Source organism: Vombatus ursinus, unplaced genomic scaffold, assembly GCF_900497805.2.
Source record: "Vombatus ursinus unplaced genomic scaffold, bare-nosed wombat genome assembly UNPS02009205.1, whole genome shotgun sequence".
NCBI classification, from domain to species: domain Eukaryota; kingdom Metazoa; phylum Chordata; class Mammalia; order Diprotodontia; family Vombatidae; genus Vombatus; species Vombatus ursinus.
The window spans coordinates 58,057,116-58,081,450 of NW_020948983.1; the positions used below are offsets into that span (position 1 = coordinate 58,057,116).

The window sequence follows — 24,335 nt, forward strand, 5'->3', positions numbered from 1 at the left end:
CTTCTAGCTTCTTCAAGTCAACCATTGGACTCATGTTAATTGGTAAGATAGGTTTTCTGGTCTCATTGAAACATTGAGATGTTTACCAGAAAAGAATTGAAAAAATAAAATTGTTTTACAAACTAACATGGCCCTTTCTTTCTTTGATCTCTTTTCTTTCTTTTTCTCTTTTTTTTCCCCTTTCTTTCTGTCTGTCTACCTTTCTGTCTTGCCCAGGCTGGAAGTGTAGCAGCCACTCATAGGCCTGATCCTAATATTGATTGTTATGGAAGCTTTTCCATAGTGAGCCATTTTGCCTCTTCTTAAGCAGCAAGTGACCCTCCACTCCCACCATGTTTGTGCCAGACTTAGTGCAGGCACCCAGTTGACTTTAGCCCTACCACAGCTCAGAACTCTTCAACTCAAACAATCCATCAGCCTTAAACTCTCCCCAATAGCAAGGATTACAGGCATGCATCACCATGTTTTCCTCTTCTGAAGAGGATCTTTTTCAGTTTTTGAGCATGGGAATATGTTTGTTTCAATAAATGTCCTTCCCTCTCTGTGCTTCCGAAATGACTTCCAGTGAATGGAAATAGCAACTGCAATTATCAGTCACATCTAGAATTCAGATTTGGTGCAAAAAGATTTTTCATCCCTTAAATCAAAAGATGTTCATTTTGTTAAACACCTGGATTCTTTTCTCTAAGGGAAAAAACCCAGCTTTGTACCTTATGTCAGTTCAGGCACTAGAATACAGGAAAAATAGCAACTTCTTAACTGTTGGACTTTCTTAATTTGAGACAGCTAGAGGATGAAGTCTGTTCAGACTACTGGATCTGGAGTCAGTAGGACCTGAGTTCAAATCTGGCCTTGGACACTTACCAGCCTTGTGACCCTGAGAAAGTCACTTAATCTCTGTCTGCCTCAGTTTCTTCATTTGTAAAATGGAGATAATAATAGCACCTACCTCCCAGGGTTGCTGTGAGGATAAAATGAGATAATATTTCTAAAGGAGTTTGTAAACCCTAAAGCACTTTATAAATGGTAGCTATAATTGTTATTAGAAAACTGCTTTATTTGCCTTTTTCTAGGTAATGAGGATATCTGTTAACCTCTGAAACCTCTGTGCTTTATTCTTTTTTTTTTTAATTTTTTTTTTTGGTGAGGCAGTTGGGGTTAAGTGACTTGCCCAAGGTCACACAGTTGGAACGTGTCAAGTGTTTGGTCTGAGGCTGGATTTGAACTCAGGTCCACCTGACTTCAGAGCCGGTGCTCCATCCACTGTGCCACCTAGCTGCCCCTTTTCGTGCTTTATTCTTAAAGAGACTTAATTATCCTTCTGGTCCCACCAGGTTAGGCAAGTTTGGGGGATTATAGAGAGAGGGAAAGAAGCAACTTCATTTGGTGGAAGAGCTCAGAATACAATGATGAGAAAAAACACCTCAGAATGAATCACCTTTTCAACAGTGCATCATGTTCTTAGTAGCTTTAAATTGCTTTAATAATTAAATTGCATTATTTTTTGATTGTTCAAATTCAGATTACAGTTGTCCTTCCCAGGTGTACATTAAAGAAATTACTTTTTTCCAAAGTGTTTATGGATGAATACAATGCGTCTGTCTGTTAATTGAAAAAGCAAGGATTAAAATTATGAAATGTTAGATCCGATTGGCAATAGTAAAATTGCTTTTCTTCTTGGATGAGTGGATTCCAGTCATAAAGTTTATAGTCTAAGCTAAGAAAATCAAGGTAACTAGGAAGTATAACTTGATAGGCAAAGCTTCAGTGATAAAGTACTAGGCCTTTTTTTTTTTTTTAAATCAGGGTCATGGATGTAAGAGGAAAGGAAAATGAACTTTATAATAGGTCTTACTACAGGCTCCATAATAATGGAAGCCTTGTCCAGATTTGGATGTCTTCAGTCAACCAGTATTTTCTAAGCACCAGGTACTTGCCTTACTCTGTGTTAGGGAGGATGGGGCTAGAACGTATGATCTAGTTAGGGAGATAAGCACATGTGAAATAATTAGGGAGCAAGACATTATATACAGATACAATGAAGTTCTCCATTGCACAATATGAACATTTAGTGTCTGTCCCACAATTCAGAGTTCAGGATGGTGGAGTGGAAAGACTGCTAGACTTGGGATTCAGGACAGACCTGAGTTTAGCTCCCATTTCTGACATTTCTTAGCTGGGTGACACTGGCTCACTCCTCTGATGTCTCTGAGTTGTCTGGGGCATTATAGTGATGAATCTTTCTTAGTAAAAGTTGAAGTAGGTGGTTGCTAAGACCTCTTCCAGCTTGGACTCTGATTCATTGAAGGGGACAGATAGAAAGCCCATTTGAACAGTGAGGTTAGGGAATTTGCCCAAGGTAGAAGAGCTGTCAGTGGTCACGCTTGTATACTACTTCTAGCAGGGTTTTAAAATAGGGCTTCTTAACCTGGAATCCATGAACGTGTTATTTTTTGAAACATCTATTTGATTACTGTATTTCAATATAATTGGCCTCCCTTCTAATCATGTATATTTTCTGTTTATAATTTCTATATTTATTTATAATTATGAATTATTTACAATTAATATATTTATTTGTGCACATAATGATATTCTTTTGAGAAGGGTCTGTGGGCTTTGCCAGACTGCCAAAGGAGGCCATGACATAAAACAAGGTTAAGCAATCCTGGTTTAAAGGAAAAGGAAACTTCACAAAAGTAGGGAAACTTGAACTGAATGGGTACAATAAATGGATTGGGAAAGGAAAAGCTGTTCAGACAGGGCAAAGAAAATGAATAAAGAAGGCAAGAAAGCAGTCCTGAGTGTGGCATATATGAAACAACATCACTTAATAAAAGCTTGTTCACTTTTGACATAGTGAAAAACAAAAACAAGAAACTGAAGGCCAAGCATGAAAAAAGCCTTTTTCCTTTTTTCAAAGTCCTTGGTTTATCTAAGCCTTGCTCTTAGTCGAACCTGCTCCAGTAATTCCAATGATGAGATATACACTTCTGGAAGTTGCTGAGTATGAAATAGAAGGCAATGAATATGGTGTAGAGCTGGTTCATTAGACTAGGCTGTCTCGTGAAATTCTAACATTTCTTGATAAAGAGAGCAGATTTCTCAATGGAGCACCATGAAAGTTGAATTCTGAAGCAGGTTTTGCCACTTTGGCTGTGATAAAAGTATTGACTTCTGGAGGACCTTGTTCATCATAGTAAGAGGCAGCTAGGTGGTACAGTGGATAGAGTGCTGGGCCTGGAATCAAGAAGACCTGAGTTCAAATTTGGCCTCAGACACTGGCCATGTGACCTTGGACAAGTCACTTAACCTCAGTTTGCCTCAATTTCCTCAAGTGTAAAATGTGGGTAATGATAGTACCTATCTCCCAAGGTTATTGTGAGGATCAGATGAGACAATAATTGTGAAGTACTTAGCACAGTGCCTGGCACATAGTAAGCATTATATATAAATGCTAGCTATTATTATTTTTATAGCAATTACTGTATCCATTACTGTAGCTGTAATATAGGTATTATAAAATCTCAGTTAACCAAAACTCAAATATAAGCAAGATTCTTTACTCTTTTTATGACCTTAGGCCAGTCTCTTAAACTCTAGTCCTCAGTTTTCTCATCAGTAAAATGAGAGTCATGGTCTATACCAAAACATTATAGTAGCATAAAGAGCTGGAAGCAAAGTAGGTGCCCATTGGTTAGTGACTGGCTGAGCAAGCTGTGGTGTTTATGTGTAATGGAATGCTATCAAGAAGAAAGGACTAATGAATATGAGGGGTTCATTCCTATTCTGATAGTATGGAAAGGAGTTAGAGAAAGTCCTAAAACAATGCTAACAAGGTCCACTACAAATTTACACTATATAGTCTGAACCGGGTCCTAAGGCATTCCTTTTATAGCTCCCTGTTCTACTCATTACCCCACTTAACACAGCAGCTTTTTTTCCCCAAAACTTTTTCATCTCTCTTTAAGCTTTCCATTGTAGCCTCTAACCCTGCTGCCCTTTTTCAACTGGAAAAAAAAAAATGAGCCCATTTGCCAAGATTCCACTCTTCTTCCCTTCTCCTCATCTCATGTTACTCATGTTTTCTCCCACTGTCTCCTTCTTTACCCCTGTCTTATATGAAAAGGTGACCCTTCTCCTTGCCAAAGCAAGCTCCTTTACCTGCACCATTGAACCCATTCCATCTCATCATCTTCAACAGATTAAACAGATTACCCTCTCTACCATTCCCACTCTCTCACTAATTTTTAATCTCTCCCTATCTCCTGGCTACTTCCTTGCTACCTACACATCTATCCATGTCTCCCCTATCCTTAAAAAATTCTTACTTGATCCAGCTGTCCCTACTAGCTTTTATCTATACTTCTCCTCCTGTTTCGCCATACTCCTTAATAAGGCCATCTGCAATCAGGGTCTCCATTTCCTCTCCTCTTACTTTCCAAGGGTGGGGAACCGCTGGCCTCCAGGCAACATGTGGCCTTCTAGGTCCTTGGGTGCAGCCTTTTAACTAAGTCTAAGTTTCATAGAACAAATCCTTTTATTAAGGGAATTTGTTCTATGAAGTTTAGATTCAGTCAAAGGGCTGCACTTGAGGACCTAGAGGGCCATATGTGGCATTAGACCTTCTTAGTTACAGTTAGTTACAGTGTTCGACCTTCTTTAGTTCAGTCTCCAGTCTTACCATTCAGCTGAAATTGCTCTATCCAAAATCACCATTGATCTCTTATCACTATTGTCAAGTGTAATGGACTTTTCTCAGTCTTCATCCTTCTCAACTCCTCTGAAGTCTCTGATGTTATCAATCAGCTTCTCCTTCATATTCTCTTCTTTCTAGATTTTTGTGACACTGCTTTTTCCTGCTTCTCCTCCTCCCCAACTTACTGTTTATTCCTTCTCAGTCTTCTTTGCTGAATCTTCTTCCAGGTCATATCCGCTACCCATGAGTGGCCCCCAAGGTTCTGTCCTTGACTCTCTTCTTCCCCTAGATGATCTCATCAACTCTCATACATTCAATTAGCATCTCTGTGAAAATGATTCTCAAATCTATTCATACAGCCCCAACCTCTCTCATGACCTTCAGTCTCACATCACCAGATGTCCTATTGAATATCTCAAACTATAGGCTACTCAGAACTCAGCATGTCCAAAACAGAACTCATCATCTTTTCTCCCAAGCCCTCTTTTCTTACAAATTTTCCTCTTACCATTGAGGACCCCACCATCCTCTCAGTCACCCAGGCCTGCAACCTGATTGTTGCCCTCAACTTCTCACTCACTCTTATCCCATATATCCAATCTGTTACCAAGCATGGTTGTTTCTACCTTACTAATGTCTTTCACGTATGTCCCCTTTTCTCTTCTGATGCAACCACCACGCAGGTGCAGGCCCTTATCACTGAAGGCTAGTGAAGTGGTACTGCAGGCTACTGGAATAGGCTGCTGGTTGTTCTTCCCCCATTTCATGCCTGCCATTCAGTTGGCACAGTGATCTTCCTGAAGTGCAGGTCTTACCATGTCACTTCCCTACTCAGTAAACTTTACTGGCTCCCTGTTATCTTTAAGATCAAATAAAAAAAATCTTTGGTTGACTTTTAAAGCCCCTGACAACCTTGACCCTTCCTGCCTTTCCAGTGTTCTTGTATTTGACTTTGAGTATCAGAACTGAAATGTGAACTCCTCAAGTCTTTCAAAACCAGCGTTTTTACTGTTTTACCACACTGCCTCCTCAACAGCCTCATTATCTGGGCATTCTCGTTTGTTGAACTTTTTCCCTCTTTTGAAAACTGAATTACTGAATAGATATCAAGTTTTAAAAATCACATATGATAATGTAAAATTATAATTTCAGCATTTCAAGATATTTTTAAAACTCCATAGGCTTGGGAATAAATAAATTCTATAAAAGAAGCTGGTTACATGAACCATAGTATCCAGAAAGTCAACATGAATGATTATTTTTCACCTCCTTCACCATTTAATCTGATTTATCTTTGAGAATTTTTAGTCTACTCAATGAAGACCAACGATATTACATGCTCCAAACTAGTGTTGTTGATTCAGAGATTATGTTGATTTGAAAACAAAACACAAAGATATGTTTTAGAAAAATGCCAATTTAAAATACTTGCAAGTACACTACATATTTTGTAAAATAAGCTGCTTGACACCCTAGCCAGAATCAATCTCTCTCTCTCTCTCTCTCTCTCTCTCTCTCTCTCCCTCCCTCCCTCCCTCCCTTCCTCCCTCCCCTCCCCTCCCCCTCCCTCCCTCCTTCCTTGTAGAAGTCAACTAATTCACCTTGGTGACTTATGCTTTTGGCATGTAGATGCTGGAATTTCCTCTCACAAATCCCAGACAATTCTGGAATGGTTTAACTAAATGAGCCTCTTTGACTAGATGTATGTGCTAAGCCATAGGGCCCAATTCTTGGGTCCTTTTTGCTGGTAGCTGGAGATGGAGATGCTTCCTTTCTTTATTAAGATATTGAGTTCTAAACCATTACAGTCCTTCATGACCACCCCTCCTACTCCTTCTCCTCACCCACACTTTTTTTTTTTAAAGTCATGCTTCTTATTGTTCTTGTTAAGAATGTGCCAAGGTTGGGGAGCGGAGCCACGGTGGCAGAGAGAAGCCAGTGAATTGCCTGACCTCTCCCTCAGAAACAATGTTAAATCAAGCCTCTAAAAGAATATGCTGGGATTTGTGAATTGCTTTTTTTTTTTTTTAGTGTACTTAAAACTCAGACTTTTTTTTTTTACTTTGAGTCATGTTTTTTTTCCTATTAACTTGCTTTCTGCATTGGTGACAGCTGTCATATCAGAGGAGCCACAGACCAGCTTCAGCATTTTAACTGCAAAATGTCCATCACAGCTCATCATGAGTAATGCAGAGTCTGGTGGGGTTTTGGCAGACCATTTTAGTTTCAAGTATGACATCAGCTCAAAACTGCTGCTCGAGGCCATATAGGCCTGGCATTATAAATCCGGAATGAATTTAGAACCTCCCTTGTGCTTTGAATCTGTTTCAATGGCTTTGAGAACATTTGCCAAATTCTGTCTACCATTTGAATTCTTCAGGGTAACCATTCGGAGCTTGCTACCTGGGCTTGCCACGAGTTACCGCCTAAACCCTGCATCACAACAGTAATCTTGTTTCATCTGCTTATTGAAAGGATAATTTCTGCAATGTGAGGTTGTCAGAATCCTGTCCACAAGGAGTTCTCTGTATCTGCCACCTGATATCTGTAGTTGAATACTAGCTTGCCCTCTCACTTTTCCTTTTTAAATTTATTTTTCTATGCTTAATTTTCAGTGTGCAATTCACTTTTTTCTTTGGCTTGTTGTCTAATGAGCAAATTTAATGAATGTGCTTAATCTCATTGTCATGCCTAACAAAATCTTATGGACATGGGTTGCAGTATGCTTTTTGCCATTTTCTGTATGATGTGGCCATATCTTTCTTGATCATTATCTTGGTTTTAAAAAGAAAGAAAATATGAAAGGAAAGGAAAAAGAGAGAGAGGATTGTTCCATTAAGCTAGTATCCTTTTAGTTAGCAATTTCTGAGTAAATTTATGTGAAATTCACAGTTATGGATCATTTATCTTAATTGTTTGGTGATTTTGTTGACTTAGTGATTTTAAACCTTAAAGGTTTGTTGTCTCATTTACCCTAAACCACACTTTTCCTCCATTGTACCTTTCCTAGAACAAAGTCAATAGCTGTAGCAACCTCCTCTGACAGCATATGTTGTGTTCTACATCTGTAGTCTCCACCTATCTGCTAAAAGCAGGAAAGTGTGTTTCCCTTTAAGTTCTCCAGGATCACGACTGTTGAACATCTGTTGTGATAGATACTGAAAGAGTCTTTACTCTGATGAAAATGTGTAATTTAATAGGCATTGAGCATTCCAAGGAACTTAGGCCTGATCGTTTGGCATGCCATAAATATTTGTTGAATGAATAAATAAGCAATTGTTTCTTTTTTGTTCCATAGCTGCAGCTTAGCCTTTCAATAATGTAATTGTATCCTACTATCCCATCTTCAGTCCCTTCAACCCTGGGCTTGTAATGACCAGTTCTACAATGTACAGATCCCTATATACATTGAATGAGTCAGAGGCAGAAAATGTGTTTGCCTAGGTATGAGCACAAATTTGAGAGATTACAGTTATAGAAATTCAGAAGTAAAATGCTGAGTTGTAAATGTTTAGATGATCATATTCACTAGCATCACAGAAATTGTCACATAATACCCCTAATTGCTGTTTTTGCCCTGGTGAATGATTGTATCTTGATAGTAGACTAGTTTACAAATAAAAAAAGAAAAGCTTATCTAGTTACCAGCCTAGTCAGAGGACTCTGCTAATTTCACAGGAAATAGGATCCAAAGGATGGAGTGGGTAGGAGCACAGGGAACATAGAAACATGTATATATGAGCGGGAAGAAGGGTGAGAAGTACTTTGAGCTGTGTCTTCTCCCTCAAGGGATGATGCAGCAGGATAAAGAGGGAATTTACCTAACCAAAGCAAGTTTTCTCCCTTTTTTTTTAAATGTATATCTTTATCTATTGCCATAGGCCTTTTTATTGACAGTAAATGATTCTAATCATTCTGCATGAAGTGCATTCAAAATACAGTGTGAATGATGGGGGGCCTTTTGTTGTATTTTTACAGAACATTAGCCCACCACCATTCCGCCATGATTCAGCCCATCTCTTCTCTGCAGTTCCCATCCTACAGAACCCCATCCACAAACTATTTATATTAGGAGAGCCAAAGAGTGTTGTAGGTTCAAAGGCTTAATTTTGCTTCTAACTGTCTAGGCACATTTTACAAATCTTGAATTAAGGAGTAACAGTCCCAAATGCAATGTACAAGTGCCACAGCTATGACCATCTAAGAAAACCCTCAAGTTCTTGACCCTTCTAACACACTGGAATTAAAATTTAAAAAACTGTAATGTTGTGTGAATTGAACTTCCAATTCCTACACATTCCACCATGTTATAATCTTGCATCAGTACCTAATTACCTTAGTTTCTTGTTTATCTGTTTCACATTTGTTTTTTGTTGTTTTTTGGTTTTGGTTTTGGTTTTTCATTTAAGCAGCTTTCCTGGGCTTAGGACTTTCTTTTTGTTCCCTTATAGCCTGAAAGAATTTCAGGGGAGCAGTATGGAATCCATTCTGATGTTTGGAGCTTAGGAATCTCTTTCATGGAGGTAAGTTAAAAAAGTGGGTATGTCTGTGCATATCTGTACTTCAGTGTCCTGCCAATAGGAAGAATAGAGACTTGGAAAAATTAAAACTGAGAGGTTTTGTTGTGTTAAATATGTGTATTTATGTGTACACACATTTTTATCTATATATGTATGCATGTGTATGCACAAATGAGGTGCGATTGTAAAATATAAAATAATGGAACTTCTCATGTGTGATTCTTGTGTGTTTTATAAACTCACTATGAAGGCAATTACAAAAGAGAAGTTCCAGAAAATGTTTTGACAGTAACTGCATTAATGGAACAAGTACATAATTTCCTAAGATGATTACTTTATTTATTTGTTTTTATTTTTTTTTTTTTTTGTGAGGCAGTTGGGGTTAAGTGACTTGCCCAGGGTCACACAGCTAGTAAGTGTCAAGTGTTTGGTCTGAGGCTGGATTTGAACTCAGGTCCTCCTGACTTCAGGGCTGGTGCTCTATCTACTGCACTACCTAGCTGCACCATCAAGATGATTACTTTAAAGGATTATACTCATTCTGTATGAGTTTTGGTATGTTTGCTAGAATAAAATCCATCTCATTACATTATAGTTGTGTACATACTTGCATTTGTCTGTGTCTGATGTGCTGATAGATGGTGTAATAAGGTCTTAGTTGTTTTTAGCAAGGGTTTCAGTGTCTTTAAACTTTTCAGCTGTGTTTACAATGGACTTAATCATAGCAGGTCAGATATAACCCCACTGGAACTTTACATTCAGCTTCCTGTAGAGTGACCTTTGGTCTGTAGGGACATTCCGGCAGATTTATGTTGAAAATACATCTGACCCAGTCTGGTTAACTATGAATACAGTGTTTCATTCTGAACACTCACAAATGCTTCAAAAATAGTTTTTTAAACACACATTGATTTAAAAAGCAAAAGGATTTCTTAAGAGACAGAAAGAGACAGATCTTTCTTAATAGAACATATGCAGCTAAGGTTACAGTGACCATTTCATCAGCTTCTTTTGATCAAATACATTGTCTGTAATGCACGAATGAAATTGTCTTCATAAGAAACAATTTTCCTTTGCTAAAGAAAGTATAAATAAAGTATTCTATTTTTATTAAACCTTGTTCTCATGTCCCATTTGATACAAGGAGAATGAAGAGAAAATGGACTGTGTATATCTTATAACAATGCACAAACATCCAGAGTTGAGTTTTTCATTCCAGCAATTTTCCTCTAATTACTTCCATGGCACAACTACTAAGTTCTCTGATAATGACAAGGACGTATAGTGTGGTGTAATTAACTGCCTAGGTACAAGTAAAAAAAAAATTCAGAGGGATTATAGTGTTATAAGGGTTCATAACTAGTAACTTCATGATTTACAATGAATATGACATTTTGCTTTGGTTATATTTTTGGGTTTTGTTGATCTATTAATCTGAAGCTAATGAAGAGTATCTGTAAAAATGCCAACAGACTTGCTCCATTTATTGTCTCTTATATGCCTTCCAATTTCATCTGTAAATGGTCTTGGAAAGATCTGGCTTAGCCAAACTTTCTGCAGAATCATTTCCCCCTATACCAGGGGTAGGAAACCTGTGGTGGCCTTCTAGGTCCTTGAGTGCGGCCTTGTGACTGAGTTCAAGTTTTACAGAACAGATCCTTTTATTAAGGGGATTTTTTTCTGTGACCTTTGGATTCAGTCAGAGGGCCACACTTAAGGACCTAAAGGGCCACACATGTGGCCTTGAGGCCGCAGGTTCCCCACCCCACTACACCTTTGTTTTCTATTTTGTCAGGTGATGTTATTTATAATCTTCTGTTGTTCTCCTGTATAGCACTTTGCAAATGAGCTTATATCCAGTGTTGTCCTTTTGGCTACCATATTTTTCTGCCTGACAAGGAAATCTAGTAGTTTCTGAGCTATTTTGCCTTTCTTATTATCAATTTCCCACTTATGTGTATCTATACATGTGCGTGTGTGCGTGCGCATATGTGTGTGTGTGTGTGTGTGTGTGTGTGTGTGTGTGTGTGAAAGAGGCAAAGAGAGAGAGAGTAGCTTGTTTGAATAGATCACACTGTGGTACTCTAAATGTGAAATCCTTGTCCAATAACCATTGAGCTGTTATAATTGGATATGGTATTTTCCTCTCACCTTTATCTTTTCTTCTAATTTGGTATTGATTTTTTTTAAATGTCTACTTCACCAGTAATTTGCCATTTCCTGTATGTTAAGATAAAATCATTTTAATTTTTTGGTGTTCTCCATGTCCAGTGCCTTTCAACTTTCTCCTTGAAGAAAGTTTTCATAACATATAGGCAGGCATATAAAGCCTTTGAGTCATCTACAAGTCTTTGACTCTTTCATGTCTAATCCTAAACGATATTTTCCAACAAATTTTTCACCCTAACTCTACCATCTTTGCTTTGAAGTTACTGAGTATTAATCAAGTTTTTTATAGAATTTCTCCATCTTTTCAGCCTCTGCAATTTAAACTGCAGGTATCTTCTTGGTTATTGATCTTTTTGCTTATGCTCATCATGATCATTGCAAGACAAGATATCAAGTGGTAGCTCATGTTTTTCTGTGCCTTTGGGCGCATGATGAAACAAACTTCACCAGTCATTTTCCAAGCAGAACCTGAGAGCCATCCTTCCATTTAACTCTTAACTTCCTTATGTCTTCTAGTTTCAGTTACAGTGAGAATATCAATATTGATACAGATTTGTTTCTTCAGTAGAAGGACAATTCATTGATATTTGGAAAAGATCTTATATTTAAAATACTAATAACAAAATTAATGTTTATATACTATCTTAAAAATTGTTTTAAGTCTTAGCATTTTCTGCATCCCTTTCGTGTCATTCTTTAGTTATCATGCAGGAGCAGAAAACAATGGCATAAAACTGAAAGTCATTCTATGTTTTTTTTGGTGAGGGTGCTTAATGTATTGCCATGGCCTCATAATTCATCTCCTAGCACCCAATCTATTGGTGATGGGCTTCTCCATAGTTATGGAAAATGGTTCTCAGTCAGAAGATAAAGTCTAATGCCTTACTATCCCAAGATTATATTCCATCTATTCTGTTTGCCTTGATTATACGTACTTATTTACATGTTGTTTCCTCATTAGAATGTAATGTCCTTGAGGGTAGGGACTGTTTTGTCTTTCTTTTTGTCCCCACATTTAGTACAATATCTGGCATTTGACAAATGCTTGTTGACTTATATAAGAAGATCAAGGGATAACAGATAACCCTAGTGCTACATTGGTGTACATAAAATATTGGTAGACCTATAAGAAGGCCCCCTTATCTTATTAAATAATTTCTGCACAGAAGATTTAAGGGAGACCAGGAGTAAGAATTACATAGAATGAGGTATGATTGATAGATTGGTGATGTACACCATTGAAAAGACTCCCTTGCCTCCCCTCACCCCAACTTTCAAAGAGATCATTGATTCAAGAAAGCATTAAAGAATATCTAAAAGCTCATTTCCACTTGTTCAATAAAATTTTCATAGAGGGGTGGAGGCAGGATATTGTATGACCTTTATAAGAAAAGAAGGAGGACATTTAATTTTTGAGAGTGGGTGAGGCTCAAAGCGTAGGGAATGACATGAAAGAAGAAGCAAGTCTGAATGTAAAAGATGAGAAAAACCACAGAATGTTTGAGTAGAGAAGACAGCAAAGGAATGAAATGGTGAGGAAAGAGAGATAACAATGGTCAGGGAACCATTGGAGGGTTTCTAAGCCAAATGTGAGAAACTTAAGTCTCAATGCAGAGAAGAAAAAGTATGACATGGAAGGATAGGAAAATCGTATGTATATAATGTAATATTTAGGGCTGAAAAATACCTGAGAGAGTAAATAATCTAGTCTACCCCTCTAATTTTACAAACATGGAAACTAAAACCCAAAGGACAAATGATTCTCCCAACCACCCAGTTGCCAAGTTGGGTTTGAAACTAGGTCCTCTACCTTCAAAAAGCCAGTGCTGTGCTGTAGGATGCTGCCTTTCAGTTAAGTCACTTAAAAATGTTTATTAAAGAAGTATGCATCTTCATGATGTTTTCCTGTGTCTGCATAAATGGAGCCATATCGAGATAATTCCTTCTCTCTAGCTTACTGCCATCAAGGATATACATGTTGACATAGAAAGATAAGTAGGGGCAGCTGGGTGGCAAAGTGGACAGAGCTTCAGCCTTGGAGTCAGGAGGACCTGAGTTCAAATCTGACCTCAGACACTTGACACTTACTAGCTGTTCGACCCTGGGCAAGTTACTTAACCCCAATTGCCTCACCAAAAAAAAAAAGGGGAAAAAAAAAAAGAAAGATAGATACGTAAAGGAAGTAAGACCAAATAAAGCAGAAAACCACTATGCATTTAAACAATAAATACCATTTAGGGTAACAAGTGTCTAGTTTTGGAGATGGAGAGTGGATAATGTCATTGAGTTCTCAAGTGAGAAAGTTTGAATTTTCATAAAGAGGGCATGTAATAAAGAATTCAGAGGCACAGCATGATTCTGAAGGAACAAGATATATGAGAAGATCCTTAAAGTAAGAGTTCTTAACCTGGGATCTAGAAAGTTTTTTTTTTTTAACATTTTGATAACTATATTTTAATATAAATGTTTTCTTTTATAATCCCAAATTTTAAAATATTATTCACCGAAGAGGGCAGTAGGCTTCACCAGTCTCCCAAAAAAGGGAGGGTCTGTGCAAGGGTGTGCTAGAGCCAGCTTGTACTGGCTTGCAAGAGCCAATTGTTAAATGTTCAGTATGAGCATTTACACATTGGAAATTGGCAAATACTGCAAATCGTGTCTTGAATTGTTATTTTTTTTTATTTTTTTAACTTAAGAAAGTGATAGATAAAATATTAATAATGCAGATTAAACTTAAAAGTACGTCATGTTTTTGGAGAGCCAGTTGTTAAACATTTACCATTTACCCCAGGGTCCATGACACAAAAATGGTCATGATTTAAAATCATGAGAAAGTTTAATTCAAGAAAAAGAGTTAAAGAAAAAATCTTTTCATTTTTGTCTTGTCTAGGTTAAGGTTTCGCGAAAATGAAGTGAGATATGTATGTCTGTGTTATTAGTATTCTAAAAGTGTGATGTTCAAATTACTTCCTGAAACATTATCACCAGGCTTAAAGGAAGAAGTGACAGTCTTCTTATATATGTCATTCCTGTTGATCTGTGGCCTCATATTGATAGAGATGACTCAGAGCCAGAATGTGACATCTAAATAGTGGAAACAGAAAGCCAAGCAGGATGTTCTTGTGTGTGATCCTCATTGGTCCCCATGAGAAATCTAAGGGGAAATGAAGCACCAAACTCTGCAAAAACACCTGAAGTTTATCAGTCAAAAATAAATCCTACTTTCTACTTGTGTAGTTACTCCTCTCAAAGTATTTCCAGATAAACAGCCTTATTTGTTCTTCCGGAATGGCTATGATATAAGAAAGAAAAATAATTATTCTCATTTTTGAGACTGGGAAAATGAGTCAGAGCAACAACAGCATAATGATCAAGGCCGCTTGTGGGGGCCCGACCTCCCAGGAAAGGACTCTTTCCACAGACTCCACCCTCTCCATGAAGCTCTTTGGTAGAAGAACCAAAGGACAGTCTTCCTCCTTGAGGCTCTTCCTTGATAATTTGTTTACTATTTCCCCTTTTCACCATGTAGCCATGTTCCCCGTTGGCAGATAGGATAATAGGTTAATAGTCTACTTCCTTAAGGTGTGGCATTTAAAAATCAGCAAAGAGACAGATGCATCTGGGTCTTAAGTTTGCAAAACCTTAATAACAAATTGTGTATTATACTGGAACAAAAACTCTCCTTTTTTCCCATCAGGCAGCCTCGATAGCCTTGTGCAGAGTTTGAAGTTGACAAAGATAAGAGCACTAAAAAGGAAAAAATGAGATCATTCCTTTGGAGCACACCAGTTGCTAAGATTTAGCACATAGGAAAGAGAGTGCCCTACCATATTGCTTTTTTAGGTGACTTGATTCTAGCAGTTTTTTGTGTAGGGAGTTTTCCCCTGTATTTATCACACAGAATAAACCCTATTTTAATATGAGTGATGCACTCTTGAACTCCCCTTTTAGTACTGAGAAGACCCCTTCAATTATGGCATATAATAGTACAATCTCTTAAATCTCTGGACAAAAATCAGTTGTGTTGTGATGGTACAAACTCAGAGATATTCAGTGCAAGAGAGTTTAACACGAGGTTTAAGTAGAATTATAATGCAAAACTCATGAACTAGGACAAAATGGAAGAATTAATCCTGCCCCAGGATATTTGTGTGCATCTCTTGGAAAATCAATGCATGTGTGAATCAGTACAGTTGAGCATTCATAGGATAGTCTTGTGGTTCGTATACATGACTTCAGGATTAAACTTTAAAATGTAAATATGTTTAATACATAATTAAAGACTAGTTTTAGCCAAATGGTGGTTATTTTGTTTGGTTTAGTTTGTGTTTAACACTTGCCTATTTAACATTTTTATTGGGCCTGTTTTTGGCACCTAAAAGACTTTGGCTCATAGTTACTCCAATGTCACCTTTAATTCTAGGGAAGTGGGTTACTCTCTTGGTTATCACTCATCAGTCACTGCATATTATTGCTGGTGGGGGGAATAAATGGGTTAAAAATCAAATACACATATGTTACTACCTGAAAAGTCAAAATTAGAAAAATAAATAATGACCTTTTAAGATATTTTAATTTGGTTTTTTAAAAAATCTGTTAACTTTGGCCAAACTCCCTTTGAATATTAGTTGAAGAAAGGGGTTCTACCTGTGCCTGTTATAACTAAAATACATTTTCTTTTTAATAACAACTCACATGATCTCTACTTGTATTTTTAAAAAAATACATAACATCCACATTATAAGCATTCAGCTAACTCATCTTACATTTACCATGCTTCATATCAATTATATATTTATCCTTTAAAAAAAAGGAGAGAACAATTTCACTCCTTAATATATTCTTGTTCTTGAAGAATGTACCCTTAAAGTTTATTTTTTTATTTATTTTTATTTAGGATTCTTTATGAAGGATTATTTTAAACCTTGTTAGGTTGATTGTAGGTAGTCCTGGAAGGCATTTAGATCAAAGTTGATATCAGGCAAACATCTTTAGTGTATGTATTTTGCTCTTGTCACTCAAGTGCACTCTCTGCCTTTGTTTTTCTTCTACTTTATGCTGTCTCCTGAGCCAGGCTCACAGAACAATTTGGCTCTGTGTGCTTTGTTAATTGGTATGTCATCTGATCCTTTGAGACCTCTCTTCAACATGATCACTGTTTTATTGAAGTGGCTTGAGTGATGTGTTAAATGATGAAAGCAAGGACAGCAGTTTAGAAAAATGTCTCAAGATAGGTGAAGAAGATATTCAGGGTGCCATACAAGGTCATGGTCATTAAAGTAACACCATCAATTGATATGGGGATGGGTGGTATTTCTAGGTTATATTCTACTGGCAAACAGTAGAGCTGGAGTTTATTCTAAAGTTTTATACTTTTCCTTGCTGGGTTTTTTAAAAAAAAAAATCTAAGAAGCTCAGCCTTGATATTCCTGTAATTGTAGAGGTAGCCATTTACTCTTAAGTCCTTCCTAAGTACCACCTTAACACCAAAGCAACACGTACCTTTTAGATGTGTTGTAAGTATCAGATATGTTCAGAGTGCTGTTGCGTATTGACTGGACTTGCCATCTTCTCTGTAGGAATACAGCAAATTTCTTGGCTTCAAAACTAGTAGGGGAAATTCACAATTAAAAAATTAAACAATGACTTTTTGGGAGGTTTTAATTTGGCTTAAATTTTTTTTAATTCACTTTGGCCAGACCTCCAAGAAACTGAATGTTAGTAGATGAAGAAAATGTTTCTGAGTTATAAGAAACATAGCCCCTAGACAATTGTGTATTTTAACGCTAAGTATTTTATCCAACCTCACAGTATTTACAGAACTTTAGTAAACTTTGAAATTTGTAGATCCTAAATTAATAATTCAAAGCTTATTTTGACTTTTTCATAAGACATTCTTATTTTCATTTAAATGCCTTTTGGAGTTTCAGAATAAAATGAGTTTCACATGTTTCTATTGTTGACACTGTAAGTTACATGCCAGTCTTCATTCTGAAGTCTGGGTTTTCAGAGCCTTATCTCTTTGCTATAATATTTATTTGAGACCAAATCCTGATTTACAGAATGATAGTTATAGTGTGTTTCCATTTTTATGTAACAATAGGAGAAATATACCTGTATGTTATGTGTGTGGAGATTTTTCTTCCCTTTTTTCCCCTCAGTATTTCTGTATCCTGGAACCACTTCATTTTTCTGAGTGACATTTGGCACAGCTTTCAATCAGAATGTGAGTTTTTGTTGGGGAAATGGAAAAGAATAGTTATACATAGATATCAGTATTTTTTTTCCAAGAAGGTTTTAGGATGAGAAGTGAAAGTAGTGCGGTATGGTAACCACGTCCTTGGGAAATCTTAAGAGCCAACTCTGTTGGCCTGTTTGCCAGTTTGCTAAAACAAATAAATTAATGTCAGAACAGACTCAACAAAAAAGTGAAGTAGATGCTTCACACTACTAGCAGATACATAGGACACAGTGAATTAGATGAAGTGAAAATGGAAGTATTTAAGAAATACTATATAGCTTAGGTCCTCTAGCCCAGTTTTCTGTCTGATAGACTTCCAAGTCTGGGAGTACGGTAATAGTTTCCGTCCACATTTTGCTTAGAGTTTAGGTATATGATCCCAATATCACTAAACTCCTCCTTAATAATGATGACTCTGGGGGGCGGAGCCAAGATGGTGGAGGGAAAGCAGTGACTATCTTGAGCTCTCTCCCAAAGCCCTCCAAATACCTAATAAAATGGCTCTACACAAATTCTAAAGCAGGAGAACCCACAAAAAGACAGAATGAAACAAATTTCCAGCCCAAGACAGCCTGGATGGTTGACCAGAAAGGTATATCGCGCCGGGCTGGGAGAGGAGCGCAGTTTGGCATGGGCGCGCAGGCCGCAGCAACCCTGGAGCAGGCCTCAGAGGGCTGATTCATGGGCAGCTGTGGCAGTTTACAGACTTCTCAACCCAGGAACACCAAAGACAACTTAGAAGGTCAGTGGGAAAAGTCTGTGACTGCGGTGAGAGAGGAGCTAGGTTTCAAAGAGCCCCACCCCCCAACGGCAGAGGCTGCCTCCTGAGCTTCAGGCCCACAGACTGAGGGGGAATCGAGTGGCTGATCAGAGGAGGATTGCAAGGATCTCTTTGCCAGGGCTGAGGCAGAAATCTCTTGCTTTACTGGTGCTTGGATCTGGGTCACAGTTCTGAGGGGTGGTCCTGGGGAGAGGAGGTGGGTCTGGTGAAGCTTGATGTGGCAGTGGAGAGAAAACACTTTGCCCCTTATCATACCACCTTGGAAGAACTGAAAATTTTCAGGTCCCTAAAAGTACCTCTGAAAACAGCTGTACAAACCCCCAAAGCCTGGGACAGTACGTTCTTCACATTGGAAGCACACTTTTACCTTAACAAAGAGTTTAAAACTCGAGTAATTGACCAGGATCATGAGTAAGTCGCGCAAAAAGAGTCAGACTGTATTATCTTACTTTGGTGACAAAGAAGATCAAAACATACAACCAGAAGAAGACAACAAAGCCAAAGCTCCTACATCCAAAGCCTCCAAGAAAAATTTGAATCAATCCCAGGCCTTGGAAGAGCTCAAAAGGGATTTTGAGAAGCAAGTAAGAGAAGTAGAAGAAAAACTGAGAGTGATGCAAGAAAATCATGAAAAACAAGTCAACACTTGCTAAAGGAGACCCAAAAAAATACTGAAGAAAATAACACCTTAAAAAATAGCCTAACCCATATGGCAAAAGAGGTCCAAAAAGCCAATGAGGAGAAGAATGCCCTAAAAAGCAAAATTGGACAAATGGAAAACGAAGTCCAAAAGATTACTGAAGAAAATACTTCCTTAAAAATTAGAATAGAGCAATTGGAAGCTAGTGACTTTATGAGAAATCAAGACACTGTAAAACAAATCCAAAAGAATGAAAAATTAGAAAACAATGTGAAATATCTCATTGGAAAAACAACTGACCTGGAAAATAGATCCAGGAAAGAGAATTTAAAAATTATTGGACTATCTGAAAACCATGATCAAAAAAAGAGCCTAGACATCATCTTTCAAGAAATTATCCAGGAAAACTGTCCTGATATTTTAGAACCAGAGGGCAAAATAGAAATTGAAAGGATCCACCCATCACTGCCTGAAAGAGATTCCCAAAGGACAACTCCTAGGAATATTGTAGCCAAATTCCAGAGTTCCCAGGTCAAGGAGAAAATATTACAAGCTGCCAGAAAGAAACAATTCAAGTATTGTGGAACCACAATCAGGATAACACAAGATTTAGCTGCTTCTACATTAAGGGACCACAGGCCATGGAATATAATATTCCGGAGAGCAAAGGAGATTGGATTACAACCAAGAATCACCTACCCAGCAAAACTGAGTATAATCCTTCAGGGGAAAAAATGGTCATTCAGTGAAATAGAGGACTTTCAGGCATTCTTGATGAAAAGACCAGAATTAAATAGAAAATTTGATTTTCAAATACAAGACTGAAGTGGAACATGAAGAGGTGAACAGGAAAGAGAAAGTCATAAGAGACTTATTAAGGTTGAACTGATTACATTCCTGAATAGAAAGATGATATTTGTAACTCATGAAACGTTTGTCAGTATTAGGGTAGTTGGAGGGGAAAAATTATATGTATGTATATATAGATATAGATAAACAGAGGGCACAGGATGAGTTGAAAATGAAGGGGTCGTATCTGGAAAATAAAATTAAGGGGTGAGAGAGGAATATACTAGGAGAAGGAGAAAGGGAGTGGTAAAACGGGGTAAATTATTAAAAAAAAAAAGGTGTCACTTTGAAAAACCTCACACTTGATCCAACAATATAGAAATTGCTCAAAACAAAAAAAAATAAAATAAAATAATGATGACTCTGTTTTCCATTAGTTTATGTAGACATAACTATTCTCTGATATGGCTAGATAAAACCGGTATAAATGATGAGATGTAAGTAGTCACAGCTACTATTCTGTTCATATGTGCATACTTTATCTACCTTGAAATTCATCAAGGATTTGTGATTTCATCAGTGTAGATAATGTCTCTACCTATGTAGATGAGGACACTCTTCACCTTTAATAAATGTTTTTATGAGTTGATGTGAGCAGAAACAATCAACTAACTTCCTGTGGTCCTTCTTTTGATGATTTGTCTCTTCACATTAACTTAGCTGGTCCTTGGGCAATAAGATATATAGAGTATCCCAAATAGTCTTGGTTCAGTTTTAAGCTATTAAAGCTATTTAAATTATTAAAGTTTTCAATTACACCAAGGCTTTTGGGACATGTAGTCTGTTCCTGGGCCTGTTTTTGAAGCTTTGGCATGTAGTCAGAACTGTCAGAGCTTGTCCTTCACTAGCATAGCCTTCAAGAAACCCAGGGCCATCCTGGGTCCCTGATGAGGTTTTAGAGGAGACTTTAGTAGAGGAGACCGGAAATATTCTCATAAAATTATTGAACTTTTATTGAATACCTAGCACTCAACTAGATATTTTGGGAATTTAACAATATTTAAATATGGTTCCCTAGTTCTGAATAGTTTATATCTAATAAAATATATAACAGTACTCTGCATGCCCTGAACATTCAGTCAACATATACAACATATACAGTAGAAATCAAAAATATCATATGGCATATCATTATCTCTCTGTTATTATTTTGGTAAATAAGAACATTCAGTTTTGATTATGAAATATGCATTTTTTTACCCATTTTGCAAAAAAGGGACAAATTTTAAGTCTAATAAATATAGCTGATAACTAATGATTTTTTGATGTCCTGTGATAATAAGAGTTGGTAATCTTTAGTCCATTCTGTATCATCAAAGCTTTTCTCAGAGTTGGCACTGATTGACCACTCTCAGTGCAGGCACTAAGCATTTAAATTGGTGTAGAAGAGACTTCCTGTTCTTTCCTTGATGAACTCTATTAAGGATTACATATGGAAATTGGATCCGATTCCTGTATGTGTCTTATGTGCTAGTGCGACTAATGAAGAAATTTACTTGCTGGTCAGATTTGTATGTAGAAAACCAGTAGGCAAAAAGGTCAAAGAGGAGAAACAGCCAAAAGCATGAGAAATGTTGAGACAAGTTCCATTAGAGTAGAGTCAGAAGTATGTGATCCTCTGACCCTTTGGCTGAAATATGGTTGTGCAAAAAATTATGAAATAGCACTGCCACCCATCTTCTCTATCCCCTATTCTCATATTGGGTTTTAGCCAAGTTTTCTTCAGTGGTTGTTTGATTGTGGGGGGGGGGGGGGCGTGTTGTTTGTTTCTCCAAAACTATTGAAACTTATTGCATAATAAGGTATTTGTTGTTATTGAGTTGTTTCAGTTGTGTACAACTCTTTGTGACCCCATTTGGGGTTTTCTTCACAAAGATACTAGAGTGGCTTGCTGTTTCCTTCTCCAGCTCATTTTATAGATGAGGAAACTGGGGCAGACAGGGTTAAGTGAGTTGCTCAGGGTAACACAGCTAGTAAGTGTCTGGGGCCAGGTTTGAACTCAGGAAGATGAGTCTTCCTGACTTCAGGCCTGGCTGTCAATCCATTGAGCCACCCTGCTGCATCCATCGTAAAAATATCAAAGCAGAGATCAGGAATGCTGTAGAAAGACTTATTCCCTGACCTCCAGTGACTTCTAATGTGTCTTCCAAATCTAGAATTCCATGATTCTGTGTTACTTCTACAGCTAACATTTTGATATCTCTAGGAACTTTATTAACTTTTGACCAGGACTCCATGAATAGTACCAATAGTTAAATTAGTTGGCCTTTTTGAAAAATATATCAAAAGCCATGAACAAGCTACAGACCATGTTTGTGTACAGATTCTGTGTGTACTAGATCTGTTGTTATTTACTGGCACAATATCATTTTAATAAATGGTATTGCAGTATGCAACATGGTACTTTATACTAAAGCACTTATATATCCCTGATCTCTTAATTTTTGTGACAGGCCTCTGAGTTTTTCCACAGCATTCCTGACAGATGGTCACTAATCTCTGCTTTGGTATTTCTTATGATGGAGGGCAGCTCGGTGGCACAGCAGATAGAGCATTCAGCCTGGATTCAGGAAAACTCATCTTCCTAAGTTCAAATTTGGCCCCAGATACTTACTGGCTGTGTGACCCTGGGCAGATCACTTGACCCTGTTTGCCCCAGTATTCTCATCTGTAAAATGAGCTGGAGAAGGAAATGGCAAACCACTCTAGTGAATCTTTGCCAAGAAAACCCCAAATGGGGTCACAAAGAGTTGGACATGACTGAAACTACTGAACAGCAATGAGTTGGATAGGGCTGGTATTATCGGCCCCATCTGACATAGGAGGTAATGAAGGTCCATTATATTGTAACTTGCCAAAGAGATACAAAAGCAAAAAACATTATTAAAACATATTTAAAAGCAAACTCTTGCCCAAGGTCATCAGACAAGTGAACAATTAGAACCCAGCTCTCCTGACTCCTACTCCAGTACTTCTTCCACTATACCATAGAGAAGGGCAAGTAAGTAGATAGAAAAAAAGATGTTAGTGCTATCGCAAATGAGATGATATTCATAAGGTACTTTGCAAATCTTAAAGCTCTACGTATATTTAATTGAAAATAGACAAATTAAAAAAAGCTAACATTATTTGTGAAATCTGATGCCTATGTTATATGTTTAAGGGGAAGGTAGAAGGTAGCTTAGTCTCTGACATGTCTTCTAACTAATTTACAAATAACACAGCAATATGTTTGTAATAGATAGATACACAACAACAAAAGACACTTGCAGATATCTGCCATTTGTAGCAATCTATCAGGAGCCTTCCCCTGACCTACACTTGAATGACTGTGTTTGTCATCTTCTAATTTAACAAAGGTAAAGATGAATTGCATGAATGCTGGAAAACAGCAGACAATGCATTGTGTTCCTAGCACTGGGCAGAACAAGGCATTGACCTCATTTGGTGCTAAATCGATTGTCTTTGAAATATCCAGAGATTATCAGAATCATATAGATTAGGGTGCCTTTTGAAAGCTAGTTCTCTATATAACATAGAGTTAGATGCTCATTGTTACAAGACTCACTGAATAGAAAAATTTAGAAAAGAAGAGCATTGAATGCCTATCTTAGACATATGCATCCAGAGATTCCTGTTGTGATAATGACTGTGAACTGCTGGAAGACACAAGGTGAACATTAAGTAAATATATTAAAAGCATCATTCCTTCACTCTTATTTGGAGACTTCGAGTACTTGTTGAATTAAACACAGTTAGATTTGAGTGCTTTGGGGTACTACAAATTGGAGCTTTTCTCCTTGTCATAGCTTAACCTTACTTAAACTAGGAAAATTCATTGCACTTTCTACCCATTTAACCAATGATGCTTAAATATGAAGAATAGTAATTTTCTTTGTTAACTTATCTTTCCATAACAGTGACATGAGCATGGCTCATCTGTGTGAGACTTGCAAACAGTATTACTCAAATTGAGAGGTTGTAACATTCATCAGAGATGTGTAAAATGAAAATCAAATATATTTGTCACTGTGTTAAATCTCTACCTATGAGAGGCCATCATCATAGGATTAGACCTGGAAGTGATCATAGAGGTCATCTAGCCCAATCCCCTCATTTTACAAATGAGGAAACTGAGATGCAGGGGCGTTAACTGTCTTTCCCAAGGTCATACAGTAAGGGGACAGATCATGTGGTTTCAAAGCCAGTATTTTTCCCTCTCGACCATGCTACCTCCCTGGGGAGATGTCAGTGAAGAATCATGTAAATAAAAAGCATGGTATGGAATTGTCATTTTTATCATCGTGTCAAACAACTTTTAATTAATGTGACCCTTGTACAAGGTTCAGAGTGAAGTGCCATAAGGTATACAGAAAAGTATAACATGTCCTTACCATCCAGAAGCTTATAATCTAGCTAGACAAGCCATGAACACA

General features: G+C 37.4%; 1 protein-coding gene across 3 annotated transcripts in view; it reads left to right on the plus strand.

The window, feature by feature from the left end:
- Positions 1-24,335, plus strand: part of MAP2K5 (mitogen-activated protein kinase kinase 5) — a 283,567-nt gene that overhangs the window by 161,883 nt on the left and 97,349 nt on the right. For all 3 annotated transcript variants that reach the window (XM_027852077.1, XM_027852078.1, XM_027852076.1), the window contains exon 16: positions 9,151-9,222. In XM_027852077.1, coding sequence (XP_027707878.1) covers positions 9,151-9,222 — 72 coding nt within the window. The remainder of the gene's footprint in view (positions 1-9,150; positions 9,223-24,335) is intronic.